The sequence below is a fragment of the Ostrinia furnacalis genome, unplaced genomic scaffold (genome assembly GCF_004193835.3).
Source record: "Ostrinia furnacalis isolate ACB-3 unplaced genomic scaffold, ASM419383v2 OfSCF6210, whole genome shotgun sequence".
Taxonomy (NCBI): domain Eukaryota; kingdom Metazoa; phylum Arthropoda; class Insecta; order Lepidoptera; family Crambidae; genus Ostrinia; species Ostrinia furnacalis.
This window is the reverse complement of record NW_021136449.1, coordinates 13,602-39,734: the sequence shown is the minus strand read 5'-3', so window position 1 is coordinate 39,734 and position 26,133 is coordinate 13,602. Positions and strand designations below refer to the sequence as shown.

At 38.3% G+C, this 26,133-nt stretch overlaps 2 protein-coding genes across 2 annotated transcripts in view; one reads left to right on the top strand and one right to left on the bottom strand.

Moving 5' to 3' along the window:
• Positions 1–5,803, bottom strand: part of LOC114362111 (terminal nucleotidyltransferase 4A) — a 29,016-nt gene extending 23,213 nt beyond the window's left edge. The window contains exon 1 of the mRNA XM_028317379.1: positions 5,321–5,803. Within this exon, the coding sequence (XP_028173180.1) occupies positions 5,321–5,658 (338 nt within the window). The 5' untranslated portion in view covers positions 5,659–5,803. The remainder of the gene's footprint in view (positions 1–5,320) is intronic.
• Positions 5,804–6,358: 555 nt separating this feature from the next.
• On the top strand, positions 6,359–15,467 carry LOC114362110 (DNA ligase 1-like). The gene is made up of 11 exons (XM_028317378.1): positions 6,359–6,467; positions 6,557–6,679; positions 6,778–6,834; positions 6,947–7,024; positions 7,290–7,659; positions 7,892–8,146; positions 9,751–9,954; positions 10,511–10,595; positions 10,840–11,061; positions 12,514–13,195; positions 15,462–15,467. Exons 2-11 carry the CDS (start codon positions 6,599–6,601, stop codon positions 15,465–15,467), a joined length of 2,040 nt encoding a protein of 679 aa, XP_028173179.1. The 5' UTR covers positions 6,359–6,467; positions 6,557–6,598.
• The last annotated feature ends 10,666 nt before the right edge of the window (positions 15,468–26,133 follow it).

The window sequence follows — 26,133 nt, the reverse complement described above, 5'->3', positions numbered from 1 at the left end:
AGACGAGACGTAGTTTTTAACCTCATTAACATACATAGTAAAACAGTTAATTGCATTAATACTGCGAAACAAACTCTGCCCTCATCATGTCTCATCGATTATTTAAAATTAAGCGATAGAAAAATTTAAAACATTTGGACATTTTCCTTTACTCCTTGCGGTAGTAAAAAGTAAAACAAATGTGAAGGAAATCACGAAAACTTAAGAAGAGCGGCCTCATGTAGCAAATATTTGAACTAGATTTTGTCTAGACTAACGAGTCCGCAACAAAACTTGCTCATTGTGCTTAATATCTGGGAGCATAAGAGTCAGAATCCGGCATTTGCTGTTATTCGCTACTGCATTTCCTTTACCACGATGAACTGCCGTTCAAATGGTTGACTCATCGTAGGCAGGAGAATGTTTTGCTGCGGTAAGTGTATGTAGTTGGTTCAATGATGAAAGCGTTTTAGAAATATCTCAAGTTTTCGACAGTTTAATAAATGTAACAGCAGTCTACTTTTCTGGTTTGTTTGCGGTGATTTTAAAAGGCTTTAACTAATTACTGTTAATTCAAGACAATATCGTTGTAACCCTGTGTACCTGGAAACCCTGGAGTCAACAGCTTGGTTGGACAAAAGTTGACTATAGAAAAAGCTTTTTAGGGATTACTAGTCGCAAGAAAAACCTAGTTCTTAGTAACCCTTTAAGATGTTATAGGGACTTATCCACTTTTTGCCTATGGAATGAATAATGGATATTGAATAATCTGCCAGTCAGTCAATTTGTGGCAAAATCTCCGAGATTTGTGTTGATGAACTGACAAATACAGAGTTACAGACATAATAAGTCCGAAATTCGGCAAACTTGGCCTTGAACGATGCGTACTGTGAACGCCCTCGGTTACTTGCGTTACGTCACTGACGCACGAGACACCGCCTGTTCAGGTACATACATACCTCCATTTAAATTTTGAATACGTTTTTTGTCGGCTCAGCTCGCTCCGGCTATTGCTCGGAAGGAAGGCCAATTGAAGAAGAAACGTTATTCTGCACAATAGCGCGATGAATGAGTGACGACCCTAATAAAAGCTATTTGCATTATTTTGCAACCGACGTTGTTGGATCTTCGGGGATTGGCACAATGCAAGTATGGTTTTACGTTACAACCGTCGGGTTTATTCAAATTAGTAATTTAACTCTGCGCTTCTTTATTATCGATATCGTCAAAGTAAAATCCAATAAAAAGTCTGTTTTCCTATTTTTTGCCCTTGTAAATAAATAACCTGAATTACCAGGTCTCTCATTAAGACTTTTTCTGATATTTCCTATTTTTTACCCATTTATTTTGGCGATACGAATGGACGCATCCGCCCCCAAAAGAGGACAGACATAGGAAGACTTCACGTTTTGCTTTCATCGTTGCCCATCGGTGCCAAATGAGCTTTCGCTAAAAAACATCTTACATTAGGTACTCATGAGAGAAATTTATTTTTCCTACGGGTCTATAAATGTTACTCAAAGAGGAAACAGCAAGCAATCAGAAGCGAACGATGTTGGACACTTGAAACTTGATGTTCACCAGAAAGTGGTATTACAAATTCAAAAATTTGGAGACATATAATACGAATACGACACGTCATTGTTCTCAGATACCGTAATGGCCTACTGATCCTATCATATCCGATGACATAACTAAGGTTCATCAGACCTGACTTCTGAGTGCGTTGCACGATCAAGGCCACAAGACGCCGAATTTTGACCTAGCCTTTTGAATAACATTACCTATTTAATTATTTACCTGAATGGAAGGAAAGCATGTCGACTTGGTGAGACGTCACGTATAAGACAACATCGAAAAAACATCTGCTATTGATGATGGATAATGACAATTTCTTAACCCTCTCTTTAGTTTTAGTAGCTCATATTTTATCCCAGTCACCATATCCCAGAAGCCAGGTAGATGTTCACTGTGCGTGACGGCAGTAGTTGCTTTCATATAGCCACTCGGCGTAATCATTCTCTTACGAGTATAATAATACAGCCATTAGTTGATATTTCTGTTTTTATCAAGACCAGACGGGCGGCCTATAATGATTTCCGACTTTATTATTTTAAACAGCCACGAGAAGACACTTTTTATCAAATAAAAGATCTCTCAAACAAAGTATCAACGTTATCGCTTATCCTTCGTTTCGCTTTCTGTTTAGCAAAGGCTTTAGTGAGGTATGTTAATTGATAAGACTGATTATTACGTTACGTCCAGTTTCGCGAGTTTTGCTATCTATTTAGCTGGCGCACAACGTGAATGGCGTAATAGGTAGATGCTATTATCTCCGCTGTGATAATAGGGAATTAAATAATGTGGCGTTGAACAACTGTAAAACTATGGTTTACTAAGAATCATGCGTATGTTTCGTGTTTGCCTCTTTTTTTTCTATCGTTGGTATATCAATAATGGCAGACTTTCTGCCGCCATACTCGTCTAACATGACTCAGTCGGCAAGGCTTAATGTAACTGCTGGATTTTTCATTGATAAAATTCTGGGTTGGCTTGTTCCAAAAGCATTAAACTAATGAGACTCGCGTATAAACATCCTCCTTTAATCGCTACACAGTTCTGATATTAATTTTGTAAAAGTTCAAAAGAGAAACGCCTCAAAAATGTCGTTTTAATTTTTTCATTAGGCTGTTATTTGTAAACATCCCACAGTAACCAGGGTCACTCAAACCATAAACTTTCATGAGCGTCCTGCTAGCGGGGAATAACGCAGTGATGTCATCGACACATGTTTTATGATGCCACAATACAGGTGGAGAAAGAAGGCCCATATACCGCAGAGTTCGCGGAGCCGACTTTCGTAAGCGCATCACGAACATGTGAAAGCAGCAGTGGGAGACGGCTTATGTGACTGCACCAGACAGTCTGCCAATAGAGAGAGATGGAGGGAGATCGTGCGGAGAGTTGTATCCGCTTCTACAACCGATGTGAACAACGCCTCAACGTGACCACGACCGCTCTGCCAAGAGCGTAACGAATAAGAAGGATCACGAACATTGTCATGATGACACAATATAAAGGGACAATGACGGCAATTGGTGCTTTGGGGGAGAAACTGATGAAGGAGCTGCTTTTGCTCTTGTGATGTGATGTGATAGGTCATAGGATTCTGTGCTCCAGACCACATTCTTAAATGTATTCTAGCACTTTACTGCTGTGAGTTTTTAGCCAGCAAAGCCAGCTGTTAACCAGCATGGAGTGGGCCTGCTGGATCTACTGTTAACTGTTATTATTTAAAGCTAGCATCTCATCCTAAGCAGGTATGGGCACACCTGTTTAAATTGACAAACAAGTGAAAAAATGTATTATACTGAAATTAAATTATTGATTACATTTTGGCAGGATGATTACATTTACGTGATTACTTCAAAATGGCGCAGTGAAACGACGTATTTCGCACACCTGTGCAAATGATCCACAATGTATTATTTTAGAAACACATTTTCTGTTGAATTATGTCATACCCATAAATAAATATTGAATGAACAAACCAGGCAGAGTGAATTTTAAAAAATATATTTTGACCTTGGCTCTGCTGTCATACAAACATTTCGGACTTCCTGAGTAGATAATATTCCCAGGACAAAAATTCCTTACTGACTTTCCAAATTAAATAAGGCTGAGTTGCACCATCTTACTTTAACAAATGTCAAAAAATAGGTCAAAGTCCATACAAAAATTACCAGTTCTTGTCATTTTTACGGTATAAATCAGATGGTGAAGCTGAGCCTAAGACTTTTAAATCAGTTCAGTATTTTTAGATTACTTTAAAATTACCCTATAATAATGTATTTAATTAAGATGCATTTCAATGTTTTTATGATTACAATAATTGTATTTTACTGCCACTCTGACTTATTAAATTAAGTTTATAAAACGCTCTACCCATTGATGATGATGATTGATTTGACAAAATAATTGATTTTATCAAATAAATTTTTCAGAGAAAGCAAAAATAGTGAGAAGACAAAATGGAATAATTAGCAACATGCAGTGAGTCACTAACACACTATGTGGGTCAGTGGGCAGGCTGTTGTTTACTGTCTCACTCACACACTGACTTGAATACCTGTTTTTATATCTTAGGTAATCTTAGATAATTTTAATTTATCAACATACAATAATATGGTTACCCCCTGCAGCACTTTGTGGCCTATTTTCCTCTTTACTTACATTAATTAGTGATTTCAAAACAATTTTAACCACCCTCTTATAATAAGCATGATAATTCATAAGAATAAATTCCTGAAAGTAGCTGTATTACATTATTAGCCCTAATGTTGAAATGTTGTTTCAAGTGAAAGTTTGATAATAATGATTTGAGAAAAAGTTGGTGGTAGAAACAAAAGGTAGGTAGATAAATCACCTTTTGAACAAACAATGACAATAGTAACAAGTATTGATCCACACTTCAACTTAAACAAAGTTCTGTAAATAAAGTAACCAAATGTTATCTCAAATGGTTAAAAAACAGATAAGATAATATTTACTTTGGTTATTCATCTTGAAATATCAATCGACATTGGACAAAACAGTATCACAGCTCCAAAACATTGAACTATCTGGTATTTTAGAGTGCGTGGGAGGCTGGCAGGCGTCCAGCGTGCACCGTGAATGGTACCGTTGCTACAAGACGACATGCCAGTTACTGACTTATGGGTGCATTCTATGATTCCGACATGAGTTTAGTAGTTAATATTAGAACATTTTATATCATTTGAGTTTTACAGCAGTGGGTTTTTGTATCAATAATAGTAACTATTTTATTTTGTGGATAAAGATTGAAAATAGTAGTTTACTACATTACAAATATTTTAATTATGGCAGGTGCAGTGTATGTAAAGTTATCTTGATGATAAGTAAATACTGAAATTACATAAAACATTGTGATAACAATTAACTTTACGGTAAAAAACATATCATTTATCGACACCCTCTGTATCCATTCAAGCTTGTCAATAATACTGTTATATTTATTTCTTATCAATTTATTAATGAATGATTTGCACCTTTCTGTTTTGAACCAACACATTAGCCAATAAATGTTATGACAGAGATGAACCAAGTCTTAGGTATATGTTTTCTGGAATAGTATGATACAGAGGGTATGGACCAGAGATCAGCAGGTACATTCGCGCACGTGAACGTGTGAGAACAGAGCACGCTTCTGGCGGCCTCCGTCAGCCCTCGGCTCGCACGCTTGCCACACCGTCACAGCGCCTCCTAACCAACACGTTGACATTTCACGTCATAACCAATACCAAATTAAAACGCTACTCACCCGAGAATCCCAGGCTTGTAAGGGTAATTGGGTATCCTCCACGGACACCCTCCGTATTCACCTATTAGAGCATCGTGGTTTTTATTCAGGTTAAAAGTTGATGCGCGGTTATCGTTTATTTTCCTCCGCGCGGGGTGGAAATAATTATTGTTCCTACTTTCACCGTTCACATCGTGTATTGGTATAAAGTCTTGAGCTTTATTCACATTAGGATTAGCATTTTCTAAGTTTTTTAGGTTCATTTTGTCTATTTCACTTTGAGTTTCCCAGATACGAAGCCACAGGCGCTTCGCGGGTCCTTCCTGCTCGGGCTGATACCACGCGACGGCGGGATCCATTCAGCCGGAGCAAGGTTCCACTATATGGGATTACACATGCTGTTACATTTCACATATAAATTACTGTATTGAAAATTAACACAAAACAAAAATAAGTCACACCACATTCGGAACATGGACGACACGCGTATAGTTGACAGTTCAACTACTAGAGGGAGCCATTTTTGCAAAATAAGTTCTAGATTGAGAACGAATACAATACTTTTTAACGTTAAGAATCAGAAAATGTGAATTAAATAACACAAGTCATATAAGATCATAATTTTAAATTAATTAAATATTTGAATTGATAGTAAAATATCAAGATTTTAATATAATATTAAATAAAAAGATATGCAATTGGTAGGAAGTTGCAACTGAAAATTCGGATACTCAATATTCAAATGACACAATAAGAAAGCTAGTGATATGAAGACAGAAGAATACCACAATTACTGAAAAAATATGATTATTTCAAAGGTTTTGTTTGTTGAGAACTAAAATTTGTTTTAGTCCTATAATGGCCCTTTACTTTTATGCAACTTATATGCTTTACGAAATGCATGTATCCGAATGTGTTCCTTAGTGTTGCTCTGCATCTTAATCACAATCACAAAATACCGGTAAACAGGAATCGAATCGGTATTCATTCGGAAAGTAAATCGAAGATCGAAGCTCAGCACTAATGACAGTCTACTGCGGTCTGCGCGCCAAAATGGCAAATTTGACAGATAAATGAATAACCACCAAAAGATTGCGTTTCTAAAATTGGTATTTTGCCTCGTATTTATTGAAATAAGTTACTAAAACCATGAAATTCATATAATTACGTATGTTAAGTTTCAGTAAGTTAATCGTGCAATTTAGATTTTTAGTTAACTGTACACATTTGCCGGTAACAAGAAAAGTTATCTCACAGGTTTCCATTTCAAACAATTATTTTTATGGAAGAAATAGGATCATGGCTCAAAAAACCATAATGTGTTTCTTCTCCTCTGCTCCAAAGAAACCTGTTAAATTAGAACAGGAAGTTATACATGATGTGAGTATTAAATTTCTGTTCCCATTTTCCAATTGGTTGGATAGGTTATAATCTTTGTTTTTGATTGAAAAAAAGCAATACATTTTCTCATTACTCAGGAGGAGACAGACTCTAATAGTGATCAAACATCACCACCGTCTAATGGAAAGGAAAAGGTCTGTACACTAGATTTTAAAATGACTTCAAGCTATACATACCTGCTCCATGTCCAATGCTTATCTAATCTAGAAGGATGTACTCGGCTCATTGTTGCTTGTTAATTTACAGAGGTCCTCCAAAAGACAACGGCTAGAGAGTAACAGCAGTGGCTCGGCAAGTGAAGAGGCTTCACCTCCTTCTGATAAGGTGATTTCCTTTATTGTTCATGTATCCTCCTATCCTACTAATATATAAATGCGAAAGTTTGGATGTCTGGATGGACATTTGTTACTCTTTCACGCATAAACTAGTGAACGGATTTTGATGAAAGTACAGTATTATCCTATACCTAGAATAACATAAATAAAATAAAAATATAATTATAAGTATTATAATACTTTACTTCTACTTACTAAGAATGCTATAAATGATTGTTACACTTTTTAAAACTAAATTGATATAAATTTCACAGAGAAGGAAATCAAAAAGGCTAAGGATTGAGAGCTCTGGCAGTGAGACAGGACCATCTCCGAAGTCCTCACCGATGAAAGTAGAAAAGAGTGCTGGACCACCAAAAACATACAACTCTCCTAAAAGCAAAAAGCCAAAAGCCAAAGTGGACTTATCACCGTTACAGAAGAAGGAAACTAACAAACGGAAAAGTTCTCCGACATCTGAACTCAAGGTTAAAGAAGAGGTGACTTCCCCAACTGTCAAAAGTGAAAAAGAAATTAAAAAGGAGGAGAGTGTTAGCCCTGATTGTAAGAAGGAGGAAAGTGTAAGTCCAGTTAGTAAGACAGAAAGTACAGACAATGAGAAAAAGGAGGATAAAGTAGTTCCAGGTAAATATAACACCTTCATAAAAAATTGAGTCGCCCGAGTGGAATTTTTCCGTTTTTTATACCTATGACATGCAGCAATAATGTGGCCTTTCTATTTGTGAATGAATTTTAAAATCTGTTCAGTAGATCCCGAGATTACCCCTTACAATTTAACAAATATACAAACAAACACACAAACTTTACCTCTTTATAATATTAGTATAGATTTCCACAACATCCTCTTTTTACACAGAAACAGAATACAACCCGGCCAAGTCCAAGTACCACCCGATCAAGGACGCGTGCTGGTCGCGCGGCCAGGAGGTGCCGTATCTGGCACTGGCGCGGACACTCGAGGCCATTGAGGGCACGTCGGCGCGGCTGAAGATGGTGGAGATCCTCAGCAACTTCTTTCGCTCGCTGCTGGCGCTGTCACCCGAAGACCTGCTGCCGTGTGTCTACCTGTGCCTCAACCAGCTCGCACCGGCATATCACAGCTTGGAGCTAGGTTCGTACTTATTATATTGTACCCCGTCAAGGACCCGGGTAGGAGGTGCCGTATCTGGCACTGGCTCGGATGATACCAGTCAGGTGCCATATCAGGCACTGTTGCGGACACTCGAGGCCATTGAAGGCACATCAGCTCGGCTGAAGATGGTGGAGATCCTCAGCAACTTCTTCCGCTCGCTGCTGGCGCTGTCGCCCGAGGACCTGCTGCCGTGTGTCTACCTGTGCCTCAACCAGCTCGCGCCGGCATATCACAGTTTGGAGCTAGGTTTGTACTTATTATATTGTACCCCGTCAAGGACCCGGGTAGAAGGTGGCGTATCTGGCACTGGCTCAGATGATACCAGCCAGGTGCCATATCTGACACTGTTGCGGACACTCGAGGCCATTGAAGGCACATCAGCTCGGCTGAAGATGGTGGAGATCCTCAGCAACTTCTTCCGCTCGCTGCTGGCGCTGTCGCCCGAGGACCTGCTGCCGTGTGTCTACCTGTGCCTCAACCAGCTCGCGCCGGCATATCACAGTTTGGAGCTAGGTTTGTACTTATTATATTGTACCCCGTCAAGGACCCGGGTAGAAGGTGGCGTATCTGGCACTGGCTCAGATGATACCAGCCAGGTGCCATATCTGACACTGTTGCGGACACTCGAGGCCATTGAAGGCACATCAGCTCGGCTGAAGATGGTGGAGATCCTCAGCAACTTCTTCCGCTCGCTGCTGGCGCTGTCGCCCGAGGACCTGCTGCCGTGTGTCTACCTGTGCCTCAACCAGCTCGCGCCGGCATATCACAGCTTGGAGCTAGGTTCGTACTTATTATATTGTACCCCGTCAAGGACCCGGGTAGAAGGTGGCGTATCTGGCACTGGCTCAGATGATACCAGCCAGGTGCCATATCTGACACTGTCGCGGACACTCGAGGCCATTGAAGGCACATCAGCTCGGCTGAAGATGGTGGAGATCCTCAGCAACTTCTTCCGCTCGCTGCTGGCGCTGTCGCCCGAGGACCTGCTGCCGTGTGTCTACCTGTGCCTCAACCAGCTCGCGCCGGCTTACCACAGCTTGGAGCTAGGTTCGTGCTTATTTTATTGTACGCGTGCTGATCGCGCGGCCAGGTGCCATATCTGGCACTGGCTTGGATGTCACCAGCCAGGTGCCATATCTGAGCACGCTGGTAATAGGTTCGTACTTATTATATTGTACTCGATGGACACGAACATCAAGGACAGACGAACGCTTGACAGAGTTTACTACGTGCAGCTCAACGAAGAGACAACCACTAAATATCGATCCGTCGACCTGAGAAGAATGTCCTGCAAACTGTCACGCTGTTTCTTTTCATTATAGACCTGAGGTGGAATTGTGTAAAGCAATCGTTATCATTTGACAGTTTATAACGTACAATATTATTCTGTCAAACACTTTGTTTAACTGACTTTATCGTACGTTGAGCTGTCAAATGATTACGATTGCTTTACACAATTCCACCTCTGATTAAGAAAGTTAAATGTTTTTAGAGATAATAGAATTGCACTTCTGTTTCGTTAATATCTGTGATTATAGACTAGTGCTTAGCATCCATTCCTGATAATAATATTGTTACTCCAGGCATAGCAGAAACATACCTAATGAAGGCCGTAGCGCAGTGCACAGGCCGCTCGCTGGCCCAAATCAAGAGCGCAGCGCAGAAGTGCGGCGACCTGGGCTCGGCTGCGCAGAGCGCGCGCGCGACGCAACGCACCATGTTCGCGCCGCCGCCGCTGCGGTGCCGCCGCGTGCTGCGCGCGTTGAAGGACGTGGCTGAGCTTACTGGTGAGTGCACTGAGACTAGCTCGATAGACTATAGAATAGAATAGGTTTTATTTAAAAGAAAGACATACAAGCAGGAAAGACATAGGTACATAATGAAAGAGATACACAAATGGACAGATAGCTGCTTGTGCCCCTCTGACAAAAAGGCACCCGCTCAGCATACATCAAGACCGCGCCAGGGCTTGTCTCGAAACTGATTTTCAGCGGGGGCCCTCTGTTGTCAGCAGGGGGACGCAATGTACAGGAAGAGAAGAAGAAAAACAAGGCAATCATAAAAGAGTAAACAAACAAAAAACACCATAACAATTAAATTTACTATAGACCGACGACTCGCTGAGAAGATAGGCCGTCTACACTGTGATCTAGCCACTCAATATATCCTAGATCGACGCCTCGCGGAGAAGATAGCAGTTGGTAACATGTTCATTAGGGAGTTCCTAGTGACACAATCTTAACTTAACTTATTTTGTAAAAAGTAATGCGAACGGAAAACCAAATATTTTTACAAACTACCCACATAATTTTAAAGTGGCAAAACCATGTCATATTATTTCAGGTCACGCCTCAGTGAACAAGAAAATCGCCAAAATACAGTCGCTGTTCACAGCTTGCAGACATTGCGAAGCCAAGTATTTGATTAGGTAAGTATTGTTTTATCTTTCACACGCCAACATTCGTAACAAAAACCAGACAGGAAGTAATAGATATAACATTCGCAACAGAAAATGTGTCAAAATGTATAACAAAATGGCACGTCAGCAGCGAGAACTCAATGTCTGATCATAGACATATACGTTTTGATATTTCAGGGCTGGTAGAAGCTCAATATCCAAGAGTAAGAAATCCAAAAGACACCTCCTGGGATATGTATATAACCCTGCTCAGTGAGAATCTAAAGGATATACCCATAACTATCAAAACACCGGACTCTCTTAATGCCGCGGTCAAAATGCTCAATAATGGCATAATCAATGCCTACGAACGAAGCTGCCCCGAAAAAGAAGTAAAATCTAACAAATCACCAATGTGGTGGAACAAGAAGCTAGAAAAGCTCAGAGCCATCACACGTCGTATATTCAACCGTGCCAAACCGTGCGACTGGGACAAGTACGGAAAGGCCCTAACAGAATATAACAAACAAATCAGAAAAGCTAAAAGAGCCTCTTGGCGACGCTTCTGTGAAGAAATTGCACAAACTAACAAAGGAGCAAGAATTCACAAAATCCTCGCTAAGACCCCAAACAACTATCTTGGACTACTAAAGAAGCCAGATAACTCATTTACGAACACCGAGATGGAGACTCTGGATCTCCTTAGGTCTTCACACTTTCCGGGTTCGTACCAAATCAATACACAAAGCAATACCCAAAGGAATGATGAACTCCATAGGGCTAAATGCTCAGACTGGAATAAGGCCTCCAATATCTTTAGGCCTAACCAGATTAGATGGGCTTTGGAAAAGTTTAAACCATTTAAATCAGCGGGAGAAGATGGCATCTTTCCTGCTCTTCTACAAAAAGGTAATAACTTACTTCTCCCGCATCTGGTAAAAATATTCAGAGCAAGTTACGCCTGGGGTATTATACCAGAACCATGGAATTGGGTCAAAGTTCGTTTTATACCCAAAACGGGGAAAAGGGACTACTCACAACCCAAATCCTTCAGACCCATAAGTCTAACATCCTTCCTGATGAAGGCCATGGAAAGGATAATAGACCAGCACATTAGAGCCAAATACTTAGTGAAAAGACCACTAAGCATCAACCAACATGCATACCAAAAGGGAAAATCTACTGAAACAGCCCTGCTCGATCTGGTCGATAAGGTGCAAAAATCCCTAGAGGATAAGCAAACGGCCCTATGTGCTTTTCTCGATGTTGAAGGTGCATTTGACAACACCCCTATAGAAACCATTCTAAAAGGAATGGAGGCAAAAGGGATTGATATAAGCACCATCAGATGGGTAAAAAACATGCTCTCCAACCGAGTAGTAAACATAACCCTCAATGCTGCAAAGCTTGAATTTCTTGCCACAAGAGGATGTCCACAAGGAGGCGTACTATCCCCACTTTTATGGACACTAGCAGTAGATCAACTTCTTGCTAAAATGGCAGAAAAAGACTATGATACTCAAGGCTATGCTGATGACCTAGTGGTTATCATCAGAGGTCCCTGCCTGAGCACAATTTCAAGTCTAATGCAAGGCGCTCTCAACACCATAAGTAGGTGGTGTAGAGAAAACGAATTATCTATTAATGCGGATAAAACAGTGATAATACCATTCACGAGGAAGAGAAAACTGGAAAAACTGGTAAATCTGAAATTAAACGGAAAAACTCTTCCTTTCTCAAGCGAAACCAAGTATCTAGGGGTAACTTTTGACCAAAAGCTTACTTGGAATTCGCACCTAAACAACATCATTCAAAAAGCCAAAATGGCTCTGTGGAGTTGTTGTCGAATGGCAGGGTCAAGATGGGGACTAAAACCCGCAATCGCCCTATGGCTGTACACAGCGGTCGTGAGACCGATAATAACCTATGCCTCTGCCGTCTGGTGCAGCAAGGTCAACCAAGTGACAACAATACAGAAACTGAGCAGCCTACAACGGCTAGCCTGCATCACAGCAACCGGAGCACTATCAACGACACCAGGGGCTGCATTAAATGCTCTGCTGGATCTTATACCACTGCATATGCATGTGCAAAAAGAAGCCAAGCAGAGCACATATAGAATCTGCACCCGCACGAAAGTCAGATGGGCTTCTCAAAATCTGATAAGACTCAAGGAATCAGTACTTGAAAACAAACTTCTGTGCATGCCCAGTGACGACATGCATACGGAATGTAACTTCACCAAACTATATTCCGTAAACATACCTCCTAGAGACAAATGGCTAGAAGGCCAAATGTCATTTAAGGAAGGTAGTCACGTCTGGTACACGGACGGATCCAAAAAGGAAAATAATGTAGGTTGCGGGATCTACGGAGAGAGGCCTAAGCTCAAAGTTAGCCTAAACATGGGGACTGAAGCCTCAATCTTCCAAGCCGAGGTCTTTGCCATAAACAAATGTGCAGAGATAAACTTGGAAAGGAAGCTCCAGGATCAACACATCTACATCAACTCAGACAGCCAAGCAGCACTGCTGGCCTTAACATCCTTCGAATACACGTCAAAATTGGTGCAAACATGCACCGAGACACTGAATGCACTGGGAAATACCAACAAAGTAACGCTTACATGGGTACCAGGACATTCGAATATAGAAGGAAACGAAGTAGCAGATGAACTCGCCAGAGATGGAGCCGATAACCCTCAAATCGGCGTAGAACCGTTCTGTGGCATTACCAAACAACGAGCCACCACGCTACTAACCGCCCTCTGCAAACAAGAGGCTATTGAGTGGTGGAAGTCTACATCGGGACAAAAACACTCAAAAGCACTCATTCAGGGATATAGCAATAAAGTAACTAAGGAACTGCTAAAGTTCAAAAGATACAAAGCCTGTGCAGTGACTAGAATACTGACCGGCCACTGCAAACTAAACAAACATAAATCGAACATGAACATGACCGAGGAAACTCTGTGCAGATTCTGCCATACAGAAGAAGAAACGGCCATGCATGTTCTTTGCTCATGCTTCCCGCTTATGAGCAAAAGAAGTATCCATCTCGGGCGACACATCATGCACCCGGATGAGATAGCAGATATCACGCTCCAAAGAATCTGGAAATTTATAGACTCAACGGGACTAAGCAGTGAACTTTAAAGACAAGGGCTGCCACAATAGATCAAACCTGGTCGAGTTGGCGCAAATAAAGGCCCAAAAACCAATAATAAATACATATTATACATAGAAAATATCTATCCTATGGCAATGGTAGAGCATCAGCAGGACAAGATCACACTAGTAAATAATAGTGATAGTGCCCAAGATTATAAATATTAAAATTAACTATTTGTCCATGTACTCTACTCCGACTAAATATTGTTGGATTTATGTAACCGTAAAGCGACGAGTAAACTCTTATTAGTACCTAAGGTAAAACATTGCATGTGATTGCGTTTGTTTTTTTCTAAAAAGATAAACGAGTAGTATGTAGGTAGTATTGTGTAAAGGTGTTCGTTAATGAGTACCTATGTGCGTAATGTAGTGAGTGAGGAGAATGTGTTTAGTGCGTGTATTTGCCTTGCTGTGGGTGTTTGTTTCCAGTGTGATGATGAAACATGAATTTATTGATTATATTATACAGGCTTTTGTCTGACTCGTAAATAAAACTATTGAGATTTACAAAATACTATGTAGATATTCTGCACAAAATCAATTAGTCTATTCCATAGAGAGATACCTACTGGGAATTTACGCCTAAGACCATAGACATAAAGTTTGAAAACATTATCAGGGGTAGGAAGTTGCATCAGGTAGCCACTTGCCTGGGTAATTCTCAGATTATACTGTTAAATTAGATGAAAGTAGTGGTTAAGCTGCGAGCTAAAAGGCAATATTGAAATTAGAGTTTCTTTCAATGGAACGACACTTTCGCGCTTACGTATCGGGTTAAAAATGATAATTTATTGTTAAAGAAAGCGCTTAATGTAATTGTGGATGCTCCTTCATTTACTGGTGACATACGCCATATTGAAATAGGTGAAAACCAATAACATGGAGCTAGTAAAGAGGATCGTTAGTTTACATCTATGTTGTTTATGCTTTGGTAATACGTTTATCCAGTCAATAAAAACGTTTATTTATTTCGAAACCTATTAACCTATTTCGGTAGTTTACATATTTCCAAGAAATTATAATGTGATAGTTATAAATCAAGCCTATAATTAAGTTCTAGGATACACATTAGCACACCAGTCCAATCAGTGTTTATATCTATCTAGACTAGTTGCAAAATGCGGCGGCCTGTCTGTGGGCGGCAATTTAAACACACCCTGAGCCTGGGTTATGAAAAACCACCTAAAGTCAGCTGTAACTACTGGAGCTATTAGCGTATTGCTATATTTTCCTGTATAATGCAAGACTGATTAAGTGATTTTACCTTAGTTTTGGTTTCATTTAAAATAACTATATTTTATGATACTTAGATATAAGTTTTAGATTAAGTATCATTATCGTCAAAGTTTAAATAGGCACTGCTTCAAGGAACTCGCATGTTTTCAAGAAGTCTACGATAATGTCCGAACATCCAAGTCAGAGTAGCGACTCAACGCATATAGCCAATGTACTCGTAGTTACGTATTACATGAAAATTAAAAGTTAAATTCTCAAAAATGTAAGGTAAGTAGATGTAAAAGGTTTGCTTTCAATTTATTCACACCAAGATATTCATCACATACATAACATCACCGTTTTAAAATACAAAACTTAAGTCATTGATTGATATTCAACTGAGGTTTCAACACCACTGTGACTGGACTAATTAAGGGCCGTAAAATTAACATCCACGAAGCCGTAGCTGGTTTTAAAAGTAGATTATCATTATGACCCTTATGTCTATCAGGCGTAGGGCGAGATGAAAAGAACCACTTTTCCTTCGACCGAAACCAATGACGGTTTGTGCAAGTTTGACCTCCAGATTAGTGCAATAACGCCAGTGAGTTCCGCATAAAAAGTAATGAGTATACCTACTTATTTTGTTTTGCTAAAACCACTTAACTACAAACTTATGGTGTAAGTCGTAACCGACAAGGGCATGAAGTTTTTTCACTGAGTTTTCTCATTAATGAAATAATTACCAAGTTGGGTCACAAGAGCTTAAATTGCAAGCAACGTGTTATGTTTTTTTAAATCATAAATAATCTAAATTACCTGAAATGATTGTATGAGTCTAGAATCGACCTAGATCAGCATTACCATGGCAAGCTGAAACCAAGTGTGATCGCAAGCTGAAACCTATTACCACCTTCAAAGTTATTGGGCTTAAAGGTACACTTAAATGAGAGAGACGTGTATGGAATGTTTTTACAGTCACATATCTGCATCGTAGACACACAAATCATCAAGCGGAACCCAAAAAACAGTCCAAACGACAGCTCCCATGGATTTCTCTAACCCGCGCAAATTAATTAGCCGAAGAAAGAGTCAGTGTCATCGCCATTACAGCATAGACTAAACTGGGCTAGCTTACACCTCCCGCAACGACATTCGATTGTCAATCTTAACCCCCCGTGCTAAGGTCGAGGCAGACAGTAAATCGGCAGTAATAGCAATAAGTCGGTCGTGAGATGTGACTTACTTAGGCACAATACAGAAATGGCCGTGTGTATTCCGATTTCTTTTTATTATTTGATTCATAACGCGTTTCCGCCAGCGCCGATGTTGAAAACTGTAATGCTTGCTGAGTGTCTTAATCGAGTATCGCCGAGTTTGTGTAGGTTTACTAATGCAAACCATTGTAGGACAAAGTTACCTACACATTACTCTGTTTCTTTTTCATGTTCAGTAAAAATACCAAACGACAAATAGTGAATATTAAGTCGGTGTTATTGGATTTGCCCACCTCTTATAAAAACTTCACTTCAAACAAAACTTTATTTCTTGTTTCTCCGTAGATTTTACTTTATTTAGTTTTCGTTTCGTTTTCAGAACATTTAAATAAGAATGTCTCAGATAACAGTTGACTAATACTATAAACATCTTGTACAACTTGCTTGGGAATTTTTAAAGCACTTTTGCTTTGATGCTTAGAAAAAGCTTTCATTAAGTTTGTCTTAAAGCTTCATCTATGTTTCAAGTTTCGAGAATGTCTAGTTCTACTCCCAAAGTAAGATAAACAACACATGATTTTTTAATTTTCGTGAATACGTGATGCACGAACAAGAGATTTATCCATATTTGCCATGTTACACATTCAAAATTATATGTTCAAGTTAACTTTTTCATTTCATTCTCGTGGGAAAAATTATTTTTTACGCAAGAGTTCTTATAATTACATGCAGAACTATAAGTCGAATTGTAACATTATGCTAATCATAGTTATAAACCGATCCCAGTGATTAAACAACTGGTAAACACAAAAATAAATAAAAAATAGAGTTCTTGTTCAAATAGTAACTTGGGTAACATTAAAAATGTCTTCAATAAATAGTCCCATTTAATATCTGTGTTACTAGTTATTCTAAAACAACAAACTTGCTTGGCTCTACAATCAAACTAGTCACATCTCAAAGTCGGTAGTTCAACCACTGAGCCGTTAAGATGCATTAGATAACCGTAGCTGTTCATCATCTACAGCCGTGACTGACGCTAATGCGATACTAAAACAAACAGAACTTTACGTCAGTTTGCATAATAACTGTAACATGATGGCCACTCATCACTCCCATATATTATTGTGCTCTAAGTTAACGTTCATATGTTAATCTGAGCAACTTTTAACTTGTAACGTATGGAAAGTGCAGATAAGACATTGATATGATCTGGTTGCGCTCTGAATGTGGTTAAACTGTGTCGTATGTTGACTGAGCATAGTCTTTGTTTCGTTCGTTTCAGCCAAATGACGTCCACTGCTGGACAAAGGCCTCCCCCAAGGTTTTCCACAATGAACGGTCCTGCGCTGCCCGCATCCAGGCTCTTCCCGCGACCTTTACCAGTCTTTGTTTACTTTTAATATAAAGAACTAAGTTGCAGTTTATAGATGTTATACTTGTCTAACTCTACTAAGTCTACAAACCACGCGAACAAAGCTGCCCGCATGTAGATTTTCTTTATAAATAATATTAAAAACACAGCTATAAAATAAACAAGTAGGTATAAGTAAACTTAACATTTCAATGAAACAAAATTTAAGAAATCATCTCACGCTCAGCTAAAATTAATTAAAATTCTAAAGATAGCAATCTTGATTGATGTAAAACTTTAAGCTAAACTTTTTAATGTTAATTCTGAAAAAATACCAAAACACAATGGGACGAAAAACTAAACACATTCTCACTTTATTTATAGATTCAACGAAAACAAAAGTGCAGTCAAACAAAAACTGAAGCAGACGTGGTCATACGAATTTTTCCACGACTATCATATCTCATCACGCACAGTTCTCATACATCACACAAAGGATTATCTTTAGACGAATCGGTATTTTAATCTCGATACAATGGTTCCGGTGAAAGTTGGGAAAGCAAATCTAGTGAACTCTTGACCATAATTAGTCGGTTCAAATGACACTAAACGCTTTTTAGTGGACTAATAATGCCGCCGCGAACAATTGTCAGTACGTGCGTTCAGGAATTGGGTTATATTGCGTATTTTATCACTTTTATAAGGATGTACCTACTATTACACAGTGTTATGTTTATATTTTGTAGTGAAATATTTACATAATACTTTTTCTTACATCCAAATCAAACTAACGATTTTGAAACACAAATTATCTATGATGATTGACGACCTAAGTCATCATTTTTTTTTCTTCTTCAAGAAAATAAGTCGTTTATAAAACTTGATAGGTATAATTTGTGTTTAATTTTGCACTGTTTTGGCCAAGTCATATTTAAAAAATCTTACAGAAATAATTAAGTTCACGGTCGGCTTATGACAACGGAACTCTATAATAATTGAACATAATTCCCCATTTTGTGTGTACGTGAATAAGTGCAGACAGGTGCTTGTACTGTTATTAATTTGTCATACAAAAAATGTAACGTTTAAGCCAACCAACTTACTCGTAGTACGAGTGCTGCTGCCTATTAGATGAGTTTGTAGGTACACGTTTCGGAAATAAAAATCTTGTCACTGTCGCAGTATTATACAATTTCATGTTAGAGTTTTTGTCTTCTGGCTGGTTAAAGTAAATTGTTAACTAACTTTGAATGTTGCAAGAAAGTTTCCACTTACATATTGCTCTCCTCGCGAAGACTATAGCCAACAGCACTATCAATATCCGCGGAGCCATTGCGCTGGTCATAACGACGTCACTGCTGGGATCATCTTGCGACGCTCAGTCCACTTGGTCTCATACCAGCACATTTGAACCCTGAAACAAAGAAAAAAATGTTACGCACTTTTTAATACAAAGAATTTATCAACTACGATTTTTAGTGCAACTTCCTTTTTATCTCTACCATTTTGGCAGAGACTGAGGTAGGTCTCTAAATAATATTTCACTTCAGCATTGTATCCAGTTTTGTAAGATGGGAATCCTCGAGCTAAGTGATAGCAGTTACATTGAATGGCGTCATTATCAAGTTAGCGCGAGTAGGATCCGTCACGACCGCCCGCGGGACCCGTCAATCGCGAGCCGTTACTCGGGAACGGTTCCTTAACCGCTATTAATTCATCGATATCTATCTCTACAATAAAACTAAACTTTTGATGTAAATCCGACGCATGCGCCTACACAACTTGTGCCCGTTTTCACCATCAATCCCTAATTTTTAAGTAACCCTTATGGTAACACATAACAGAATTGTTTACAAAGGGGTCACTTAAATATTAGGGATTGATGGTGAAAACGGGCATTAGCGTCGCAAAAACAAAGCGCAATGACAATAGTCAGCGCTCTACGCGGATTTATATTTGACATCCATGCTCTTCCTCTTTATCATGTAATGAATTTCATCCACTGAACATAAGGAACATGCCCTTGGGCGGCAGATACACGGAGACCATATTACTGGTTGGAGATGTCTGTGTATAAAATAACTTTCTAACGCGGCAGAACTGTCAATCGTCTGTCAGTAAAGCAGATTTATAAATTGGCGCAGGTGGTGTACAAACAACTGTATACTTTATGTCTTTCCTAGTTTTATGGATTAAGAATGTGTTCAAATTACAAGCTACACGAAGGATTTTACCCCTTTAAATTAGTTTTTAGTGTACGTCCAATATCAACGACAAAAAATATAAAACTTCATCAATAAGGAGTGATTTTGCACTTACTCATCCAATTCTACCCCTGAATTCGCTCAATTCCAACTCTAGAAATGCGTGCATGCCACTTCAAATTGCTTCCGCTTTAGTTCAGTGGAACTATTTTCAGCAATTGACAACAATAAGCCGAGAATAATGGGTGATGGTCACTTTAGTGAAGACCTTTACAAATTTCATAATAATTTTGCCTAAACTAGTCTTTGATGGCTACGCAGTTAGTGCTGTATGCGTTTTTGCTGAAACATGAGTTTCCTTTTACTTGATTATGTATAAAGAAACCAGTTTTGCTTAAAATCTACCCGATTAGTGAACTTATGCTGTTAATCGTATAGAGTAATATCTAGTGAAATGTTTTTAAGCCTTGCCTAATAAGTGCATTCAATTTTGACATACAGGAAACACAGGTAATTGCGCTCATTATCTTAAAAAATATCAGCATTATCGCATCGACACATCGTTACAACATAACAGCGTACGCTCGCCCGCGGGAACCGAACCCCGTTACCCGCGCCGATCGGCGCCAACAATCACTCGCGTGATCAATCGCACAATTAATTATTTTGCAACTGTTACCTAATAAGCCCGATTGAATTTTGTTTTATAGTAGCACAGTTAATTACATTGTTTTGAGATGGGATGAGAAACAATTACATTTTGTGTGTGCAATTTATCGCGTGCATTTCAAAGCACCGCTCGATAATGATGAATTAATGCGTAATTAGAATTTAATGGACTGCCAATTGTACTTCAACTGGTGGCCTAGTAAACAGATCCTAGTGGTGGAATTTACGATTCCGAAGATTCTACGAGACTGAAACCGGTACGGAGTGATGGATGGAAGCCTCCGAGTCATAAATGAGTTAGCTCGGTAGGTATCGACCCAAAGCAAAGCATATACTTAACTGAAAAAATATCTTAGGCACATGGCTTTTCTTTCAGTAATTTTGTTTATAATGTATATGTATTTATTTCGGAATTTGAATTCTAGGAATGCCAATCGTTGCCCTAGAAGGTGCTAGACAAATATCGAATCGCAAATGATTCGATAAACCCGTTCGCCGCGATGTGTTCACGCGAATTGATTCCCGATGAACCGAAACAAAGTGTGTAACGGAACGGGCCATTATCCAGCGGTGGCTGTTCACAGTTTCTGGCGGCCACAGTCTCATCTCACAGTAAGGGGGGCAACTCCTACAGTGTTATTACTGGACTATGCTATCAGGTATAAGGATTACATACATTTTGTATCCCAATTTGACTTGATAAAAGTATTTGATTCTTTGTTTTTTACGCTTACTGTAAGCACATTACATCGCTATACATTACCTAGAGCTTAGCAAGTATTATATTACTTTCTGTAGTAGTGTTGACAAAACATAAATTATAATAAAGTAGATACATTACAAAATAACATTTTAATACAGCAGAGTCATGACTTACAAATTAATAATTTACTTATGTCATTTAGGTAATCTTACGAATTTGTGTCAGGCATCCTATCTGACAAAGTGTTCACCTACTAAACCATCGGACAGTGTCATCCGTTGTCGGACTTAATTCGACATTTATACAACTGTCCATACAATTATAAGTTACGCAAGTGATCTATGAATTATTCAGATTATAGCGGTTTCATAATATATGCCCGCGTTCTGGTTAATATGTACAAATTGCAGTCTTTTGTGCTATTTGCCAAGATGATTATGCGGAAGTGTATTAGAGAATCAGACTCTTTGATTAACAAGAGGTTTTATTGCAAGTAACGATGTTAAGGGATCGTTAGTTCCACTTGCCTCTGTCTTGGAAAGGTTGGAAAGATTGAAAAGAATTCTAATCGCATGCAACGAATTCATTTACAAGTTTAGTTTATGTCTTTCCGCTCTACTCTAATAGGATAATTTTGGTCAACATCTTAATTTTGTAATTTACTTAATTTGTAAAATAAAAACAAACGCAGTTCACGACCTCTATGCTCTCATTTCCGGGAAAATTACTTATAGGTAACTCTTCAAATTAGAGATTAAGATTACGCCTACTTATCCCTCCTTACCTACGCTTTGTACTTCTATTACAGTTAAGACAATCACCTACTCATTTATCATTATTCTTGTTGAATTTGACAACTCTATGGTTTTTCTGTCAGATCATACATGAAAATTACGAGATTATCTGACTGCTGCTTATGACTGCTAACCACGCGCAGTGAAAAAGTTAATGAAACTTGTTTGCCGACGTGAAGATGCAATAACCTTTAAAAAACCAACAGCGATCACGGATCACTTTCTTAACCGCTGACCACTAATGTCGGGACACAATCGTCGAAGATTATCCACTTTCTAAACAAAACATTGTAAATACATAATGACGCTAAATGACCAAACAAGAAAAAAGTTAAATCTTTGTTACTTTTGAATTTAACTAGCAGGACGTCATAGCAGTGTGAGAACGAAACTTAAAAATTTCGCTGCCATTGATTGGCAGTGAAATTCTTATTGACACACAAATTTAATTTTTTCGTTGCATTGAACATGGCAAAAAAATGCTAGGCAGAAATTAAAAACGTGTTTTAAAATCGCAGCTTACGGTGCTCCTTTATAAATATGGTTCGTGCGCGTGAAATATGAATAATATATCGATTTAATTTCCCCATATTTATTTCATAATTAACATCTAACAAAGAAAGCAAATACCAGTTGATCAGTATCAACTAGTATCAAGTAACAACAAAACGCTCCATTTGTAAAGCTGTAACAAAAGTTAAGGAAAAAGCAGAAACGAGCATGATAAGGCGTAAGCTTAATAAGTATTGATGCTTATGTAGTGATCTATCATAACATGTTATTGATGACAACATTTTGAATAAATCCCATAATTATGTCCCATAATATGACAGCAGAATAGATAATCTTTATAGGTGTATAAGTGAATTTTAACACACAAATTAATTCGCCATCCTCCGAGCAAATCACGAAATTATGCGCTCAGCTTTCTTCAACATACAAAATATCAATATCGCCGGCTTTCGACTCCTTGGTAGGCATACTGTTCAAGTTTATGTCACTGAATAACATAAAGAAAGTGCATAATATAGGATCATTTGCATACTGATCACGATTTTTAATTAAGTGCTAATCAATTTATAGTGAAACATTTAGTTTTATTGCGCCTATATTTTATGTAAATCTACGCAAAAGTAGTGAAAATTAGGCATAGACAATCAAATATTTAGGTTTATTTCAAACGTTTTGCAATTTTAAAGTCAACTAAATTTGATTTAAATGAATGTAAGTATTATTAATACTCGTATAAACTGAAGTTTAACTTGTCGTAGTTAAATGCTTCTTTAGGATTTAGATCACATAGCTTATTATTCTTGTTTAACAAACTTCTAATACAGGAATCATAATATGTCTTAATTTAAAAAAGTAAGTATATAATTGATATACCTACTATTACAATACTTTTCATTTCAATAACTTATCTAAAATTCTCAAGTAATCTTATCCCGGAAAATATGAAAAGTTCCTTGAAGTTGCTGGAAATTCCTCCACAAACCGAACCCACGTGCCGGCGAAAAGCTCGTAAATAAAACAAAAAATCTCACCATCACACAAGAAATCGTAACATCCAAAAATCGATAACAGTCCAATTCAAAAACACAACACTGAGTTTGACATAAAAATTTCCGCAAAGAAACCGTCAAATCGTGCGCACGCGCCGCTGCCGCCGCGGAGGAGACGCTACTGCGCGGCGAGCCGACGATGTCAGCGAGCTTTTGCAACCGGCTGCGTCGCCGGCTCACCTGCCCGTGATAGATGGGTACTTAATCCATCTATACTTGTGATTTATGACATGAAAATGTGTTACTTATTTGACGCACAAATTAAGCGACCATCTTTTGTTTTTAATGTCAACCTTTGTGTTCGACAACAAACGCTACAATTTCTGATAGAAAGCTAAGTAAGCTAACTTTCTTTGAATGATTTATTTTTAGATTATCCTAGAGGGATAAGCGAAAGTGATTTAGCACAGCATGTAAATTGAAGGAAATGAGACCCATTTAAGAAAATTATTTGCATGCTGGGCACAATATTACCGTAAGCTATAGCATAGCCAGCTATTAATGGTCCTGAATATTGCCATAAAATTACTTATGATCTTATTATTTAAAAAATGTGTTTAATATGCAAATCTATATTAATTAATCTACTAATCCACAATCATTTTGATGAACATACCTACCTACTTCTTTTATTTTGTGTGCCTACATCATTATTATCATGTTGTCAGAATTCATGACACTGTAAGCGTCAGACAGAGCTCAATCGGACCAACGCCAGTCTTCACATATCCTCCAAAAAATTTGTGACCGACCTTAGAATTAATCTAGACTTGATCTAAATTAATTAATTCATCACAATCTGTTCATAAAGTCTAACCCTCTAACTAACGACATCCATAATAATATCGGATAGAAGTCTCGGGTATGAATATTTATTTACTGCAGTAACAAGTAAGAAAAGTTTTCTTGGTCATACTTCAAAACCATATTTATTTTTAAGTACACGGGAAAAGCTAATTGCAATAGGTTGTTAGCCATGTTATCTGTTCCTCAGGAATGACTTTCACTGTCCCTTGTGAGAGCATGTTCACGCGCGCTGTGATCGGGCACGCTCTGGTTGCGCACAATCTTCGCCACCTCGCGTGTGCGTCTGCGCAAATGACGAATTTTTAAGTGCAGGAAGGACGGTAATGGTTTCAGATGACTGCATGTTATGGTTTTTAATCAGTTGAGGTAAAACGGCTACATGTTCGTTTCATGTTCGAAGGTTATGGCAAATGTAGAGTTCATTGAAATTGAAAAATATTTTGGATCTTTTTAACTTTTAGTTGCTGCTTACTTAAAACAAAAACTTTTGTATAGATATTAGATTAAAGCATCACATCATCATAATTAGTTTTACTATTCCAAATAATGTTTTACAAAGACTTATTTTCTTTCTTAATAATTAAAAGTTTTATAGACTGATTAAAAATGGTGCAAAGTGTAAATGATTCCACTGGGTTCACTGTTGCTCGCACTCTAACCTGTACTTACCTACTGTCAAAGTTTTTACCATTACATCCTGTATGTATGAATCACCATGAGTGAACTAGGTAATTTTACTTTCTTTGCTCTCACTCTTTGACAATCTTGGTGTTACCGACCGTAACCAGCGATTGAATTCGTTCCGAGTGTAAAAATAAGAATGGTAAAAAAAAGTACGAAGATAATCGACCAGGCCAACCTATTAGCTCCAATCACAGGTGCGTTTCATAATCGATCATACCGAAGTGTTCGAATAAAAAGCATCCAACAAAAAACTAATTGTCCTAAATTGCCACTTGCACTTTCGAACAAAACTCGACATGATTCTTGACCATAATAACGCCGCGCTGTTATTAAGTCATTGTAAGGTCCAAACGAAATTTGTATTATCTTCTTAAATATTTTTTGATTCTCGCCTTTAAGTTACTCTTACGACATACCCGGACGTTAGGAAAGTCCCGGACACTCGGACATAAATATTTATTGAATTATAAATGATTAAAAACCTTTAAGGTATTTCAGGAATTAAATACTTTTCCGATCATATTTTGACCATTTATTTGAGTTAAATATTTATAAACATTCAAGATACCGACATAGCTTTGGAAATGAATTTGAACCAACGGTTATTTCTTATACCTTAGTAAGTAAGTACCTGTTAAGTAACCACACGTTTTATATCTCAAATTATATAAATTATTTTTTAATGAACCTTTTATGACTTCGCACTTTCCATCAAAGGTTCATGAGCACTTTCTTTGAGCCGGTTTGATGCTTCCACACCATCGCTAAATGCTCTGCCTCTAATATGGGATGTTAATAGCGCATACTGTAATCACGGTGAACCAGAAGTAAGCTGAGCTATGGTAGGGATGATAGAACACATTCATACGAACGATAATTCAGTTATGTAAGAAACTTCTATGACTTTAAATAATTGTATGCGTGGCTACAAACCTCACCACATAACACTAAAGCTTTCGGTCAGTGATAGAATCGTAGTATATAATACTCATTAGAAGGTTAGAGGCGACATAGACATAGACATCATAATACATTTCAGCTTTTATTTTTCATATTTTTTCTGAATACCGTCAGCAGGTCACAGGATAAATCCGTCTGTAACGGTGTTGCGAGCTGGATTTACATTAGACCGGTCAGTCTTGATTTTGAAGTGCACTCATTTACTTAAAACTACCTAACCGGAGAACTG